Consider the following 6,000-nt stretch of genomic DNA (forward strand, 5'->3'; position numbering starts at 1 on the left):
GAGGGTTAGCCTAAAAGAAGGACTCACCTTGTTAGCCTAAAGGAAGGATTCACCTTGCCTTTATGTCTGTAGAGGGTTAGCCTAAAAGAAGGATTCACCTTGCCTCATGTCTGTAGAGGGTTAGCCTAAAGGAAGGACTCGCTTTGCCTCATGTCTGTACAGGGTTAGCCTAAAGGAAGGACTCACCTTGCCTTATGTCTGTACAGGGTTAGCCTAAAGGAAGGACTCACCTTGCCTCATGTCTGTAGAGGGGTAGCCTAAAGGAAGGATTCACCTTGCCTCATGTCTGTCCTCAAGGACTCACCTTGCCTTATGTCTGTACAGGGTTAGCCTAAAGGAAGGACTCACCTTGCCTCATGTCTGTAGAGGGGTAGCCTAAAGGAAGGATTCACCTTGCCTCATGTCTGTACAGGGTTAGCCTAAAGGAAGGACTCACCTTGCCTTATGTCTGTACAGGGTTAGCCTAAAGGAAGGACTCACCTTGCCTCGTGTCTGTACAGGGTTAGCCTAAAGGAAGGACTCACCTTGCCTCATGTCTGTACAGGGTTAGCCTAAAGGAAGGACTCACCTTGCCTTATGTCTGTACAGGGTTAGCCTAATGGAAGGACTCACCTTGCCTCGTGTCTGTACAGGGTTGTTTGAAGAGATGTCACAGTTGTTGTAGTATGAGTATTGCCATACACTGGTAACACTTGTTCCTGTATATAATTCTCTATGCATTGGAGTGACCTGCGTGGAAAATAATTCTCATAGTGAGCATAATTTTGAGGCTTTTTTGAACACCATCTGGGATAATCATGATTTTAATGGTAATGAGTTTTTATCTGAACTTTTGGACATGGATTGCGAGCGAGAAACCACAAGATTCTTTGAGAGTAGTATAATACATTAAGCCAATCAAGTTCATTAGCCAATCAATAAATGTAATTTTACTAATTTAGAACATTACCAGCAGCTGTTGTGTTGGTGTTAAATTACATACTGTATTACAATATATCTATGTGATTGAACAAATTTGGCTATTCCAGTTGAAATCCATACACATACATGTACACAACCGATGGAAGATATGTCATCTCCCATACAGTGGGTGTAGATTTCAAATGAAGTCACCCATTCAGGTAACCCTATTTGAAATTCACACTTCTTGTGTGGAAGATCACATTCATACTTACCGTGCTGAAGCAGTATAGTCACAGTATATATCTGAAATGATACAAAATATTGCAAAAGTTCAAATACTTTGCTTATTAAAAATAAAGATATGTTTTTTTAATGTTTTTGCATATGTTTTTTCAAGCTTAGGCAGGTATTTTTAGGAACGTGAAAACCATACATTATAATCATGCTAATGGCACTTCTTACCATTTTTATTATAAAAGTGATTCTTGTAGAGTTCTGCAGGCAACTAGGAAAGCCTGTTTTTTCATTTATAATTTTTTTTTCCAGAAAGCATTTCACAAATTATTTCCTCTTTCAAAAAAAAAAAAAAAAAAAGGTTTGTATAGGGATTACTTTCTATAAACTAGAATTAAGGTGGCCCCACACACAAAGGTTTGTAAATAACAAAGATTTGTAAATACAAATAATATGCAATATACAAATAAGCTTATTAATATTAAAATAAAATTATACAGCATATCAGGCCACCAAATACTACCATAATACCATGTTAGAATTGATCGGTTGTTGCGTTTAAGCTGTAAATTCGATTTATGACAATGTAGGCAAAATATGCAAATTAGCTCATTAATATTCATAAATATGCAAATAATATGACACAAAACTATAGAGCTTATCAGGCCACTATATCCAATCACAAACCAAGTTTGAAGTTGATCAATTATTGCGTTTAAGCTGCAGAGTGGATTAATGACAATTAGGCAAAATATGCAAATAAGCTCATTAATATTCATAAATATGCAAATAACATGATACAAAACTATACAGCACATCTGGCTACCATATCCTATCACCATACCAAGTTTGAAGTTAATTGGTTATTGTGTTGGAGCTGCACAGTTGATTGATGAATTTGCTTCCGCCCGGACAGCCAAACAAAGAAACAAACATCCGGACAAATAACCAGGCAACCATTTGGATGATAACGTAAGCTCCACACATGTGTGGGGACCAAAAATTTCCCCCAGAATTCAATTTTTTTAGGGCTATTTTGGCATTTTCATGGGAAAATCACCCTCAACCCCGGTCTATTTGAGCGCTGGATGATGACGAAGTTGATCTGAACAGAACAACAAACTAGAACATAAATATTTTGTATGTTTAATTCGGAAAAAAATTTGATTGATTGCCCTTCCAAGACAAAAATTTGGAGGTACATGTAGTAGGGTCCAGAATGGAAGTCCTGTTCTCGGTTTAAGAAGTTTTGAATGTGTTTTTTTATAGATTTGAGGACGCTGAATAACATGAGAGGGCGTTTTTCAAAATGGCTGCCAAAATTAAATTTTTTAAATATTATATGTTCTTATGCTTTTATAATATTGACTATTGTTTTAATAATTGTACTTATTTGTAAACCTGTCACTTTAATCTGTATATTGTTATTCGTTTGCCACGGACAAGTGGAACAATAATGATTTTCATATTGAACATGTTTTACAGTGAATAAATAAAGCTATTAAAAGTATTATTATTATTATTATAAAATTATAAACAAAATGTGACATGTACACCAATTCCAGCCAAGCCTACTAAAAATAAAATTATGTTTCCGGTAACATGCTCTGAAAATATTGGGATAAATGGATGGAAGGAAGGAAAAGGATAAAAAATTATCTTATGGAAAAATTTTATATGCACACACTGTAATTTCAATCCAATTTTACATGTGAATCTGATCAAAAACAGTATTTGTATACGACTCGGGTCTCACAAAAAGCTCTTCTCATACTGTACTTCATGTGTACTGACCAATAAATTAGCAACAAACACGAATCATACTACATGTTACACGAACATGTTCACGTATTAGAGAGCTTGTGATTTTCACGCCCATGGATTCCAAAAATTTCAGTCAATTATAGAGCTGAAATTATTATTTAAAATCAAGGGTCTTTCGGAGCTCTGTTTTGTTCACATTTATATACGGGCCCGGGGGGTACTCAAGTTTGGTTTTGGTAGGGACGTGCCGCTGAGAATTTGAAAGTGGACCCATAAATGGTCACATGTCATGAATTGGTCATCTTTTGTGTAACATAATGTTAAATGATAACAATATCACTAATTTTGATTCACTTCAACACAACTTTTAATGAATACATTTTAGACCATTAAAAGTATACATTTCTGGAAAGCTTATATTACAAGGATGCCAAATCAACAAAGTATAACATCATAATACAGGGTGGGTAAGAAATATACAGGGTGGAAGATCAACAAAATTACCATCTTTCTTGTCATGGTAAACCCCATATTTTCTTTTTCTGAAAGTTATGTAGCTCAAAATAAATATGGATTCAGAAAGACATTGCATGGGCCCTTCAAACAAATTAGGAAGAAAAACTTTGGTATCTCTTGCATTAAACATACAGGGTGGTCAAAAATTGTAAAATAATTTTAGAATTTGTATGACATTATCTATTAAAACTTTTTTCCTCCATGTCTGGCACTAAAACTAATAGCATAATTGAATTCCTCATCAAATTTCTTAAAAAATATGTGTACTTTTGAATAAGCAGGGTGTCTCAGGCAAGAGATAGGCCATTTAGAAATATCGGAGCATTACGTGTACACTTTGTACAGTAACATATAGGGAAAACTATCTTAATTAGCATTTAATTAAGCAATTAATTAGTTACATCTTTTGTTACAGTTGATCCACTATGAGGTAGATCTACAGTCCAGGATTATATATGTGCAATTTGTGGTCCATGCTAGTTGTACTTTTTAAGATACAAAGGTTTGAAGTTTGCCATATTTTCACAATTTTGTGTACAATCCTATGGGCTCACCCGCCTGCTCACCCGCCTGCCCCTCCATTGACACATGTTACATATTGAAGTATAACTCTCAAAGTAGTTGTCCAATTGACTTGGGGTTTTTTGTATTTGATAAAGAACATAATTATCTACAAAATGACACCAAACTTTCTACAATAGGTACTATACTTTTAGAATAAACCAAGCTTGAAGTGCGAAGAAAGCGTTTTCATGTTACGGCCCCTCCATTTTTGGGTGACCTATTTGTGACATGCGACCAAATATACCAATTTTTCAAGAAATTTGGACCCATTGATATACCAAAAGTCAAAATTTTCGGCCGAATTTAACCCAAATTGTCCTAGTTTTTACAAATTTTCCCAAAATTTTGGGAAAATTGTGAACATTTTGGCTAAATTAACGAAAAATTGGGCTATTTTCCGAAAAAATTGAGTAAATTTTGAAAAAGGACCCATTCATATACCAAAATAGGCTTTGAAAAAAGGGTTATTGATATACCAAGAGGCTGAAAATGCTACCCATATTTGCGGCACGTCCCGTATGGTCATTTGTACTGAGTACCCCCGGTATACAGGGTCTTTCGGTAGGAGAGCTGCGAAATCCAAAAAGGGGGGTCTTTCCGGGGAACATACCCGTATGGTCATTTGTGTGAAATGCCCCCTGGGTCTTTTCTTGCAAATGTATCAATTAATCATGTATTTCAAATTGGGACGTTTAGTGGTGGTGTGCTCCCCACTAGCCCGAAACTGTCATGGCCCTTATTGTTCCTTCCTCACCATAGGGCCATGAATGCCGTACGTACGTAGAAACGGGGCACCGTGAACTCACGTCGCGGTGATGACGTCACACCGACGGCATCTATTTATAGGAAAAATTCAAAACACGGCGACGATAACAGTCACAAGTCTGGTCTTTTACATCCTCAAATGTGCTCAAAATTCACGAACATGCACCAAATATATTTTGTTTAAGTCTCATCTTCACGTGAGGAATGGTAGGAAGTGGTATTTATGAGAAAAAGTGGAATTTTATGTGTATCTGGAATTCTGGATCAGAGGCTCAGGAGTCTCAGACCTTCGTACGGAGAAGGACAGTGGAAATCGTAGTGACGGAGGTGTGAGTACCTCGCCAATGAACCTCATTGTAAGTACTGTTTATTTGAATGTTTTGTATGAATAACGAACGATATGTTACGATATATACTGAAAATTCCCCCCACGTGTACTCAATGCGACTGCGTGGTGTAATTGGTTGAGAGTCTCGCCTCCCACGCAGAGGGGGCCAAATAGAGCTAAAACGCATCTCATGATCTTGGCTCGGGAAAAAATAATTGCGTCCAACGTGCAGACAGTGTTGCCGTCATATTGTCTGTTTTGTTTACGCTTTTGGCTGTTGCCACATTGAATAATGTCGTCCACCGTCGTCTGGTATTATTTAATAGCTGAACTTACTTGTACGTGATCCCCACGGGCCAGCAAACACGAAGTCTCGGCCGATCACATTTTCGTTGATATAATTGAATAGTTCAGTGGGATTTATCGATCGCAAATTATTCTTACGATGACCGATGGATTCTTTATTGGATTCTGGCAACTGATAGAACTTCCTTACTCCATGAGGCAAGAAATTTGGTTCTTTATTGCTTCCAGCAAAATGCAGTTTTGCATTGTTTGCTGCCGTGGAGGCTGCCATATTACTCATTAATAAGTGTACAAATCCCTTTACACGCAGGAGCACCAGAAGACCTCCCGTCTGTCTGGTTTGTCCGTCGATTTGTTGTTGTTGTTGTTGTTGTTGTTGTTTTTGTTGTTTTTGTGATTCTACGTTTTACGGTATCGTATGCTGGTGTGCCTCCTTATCTCGTTCAGTAGACGAAGACGATTAAATTTCATATTGTCATTTTGTCTCCTAGCTTCTCCTTAGAGGTAGCTTGCCGGTTTTAAAGCGTGGTGCTGTCTACTGAAGACAAAGAAACTCAAATGATGGTCAAATATATAAACATTTTTAAAGAAAGCAGAAAATATACATGTTTAAAGAAAAT

General features: G+C 36.9%; 1 protein-coding gene across 1 annotated transcript in view; it reads right to left on the reverse strand.

Annotated features, from left to right (window-relative positions):
• LOC140160137 (probable cysteine desulfurase) overlaps window positions 1-5,651 on the reverse strand; it is an 8,633-nt gene extending 2,982 nt beyond the window's left edge. The window contains exons 1-3 of the mRNA XM_072183415.1: window positions 5,411-5,651; window positions 1,176-1,206; window positions 613-729 (exon numbers count right to left, since the gene is read on the reverse strand). Coding sequence (XP_072039516.1) covers window positions 613-729; window positions 1,176-1,206; window positions 5,411-5,651 — 389 coding nt within the window. The remainder of the gene's footprint in view (window positions 1-612; window positions 730-1,175; window positions 1,207-5,410) is intronic.
• Window positions 5,652-6,000: the final 349 nt, after the last annotated feature.

This window comes from Amphiura filiformis, chromosome 9 (genome assembly GCF_039555335.1).
Source record: "Amphiura filiformis chromosome 9, Afil_fr2py, whole genome shotgun sequence".
NCBI lineage: Eukaryota > Metazoa > Echinodermata > Ophiuroidea > Amphilepidida > Amphiuridae > Amphiura > Amphiura filiformis.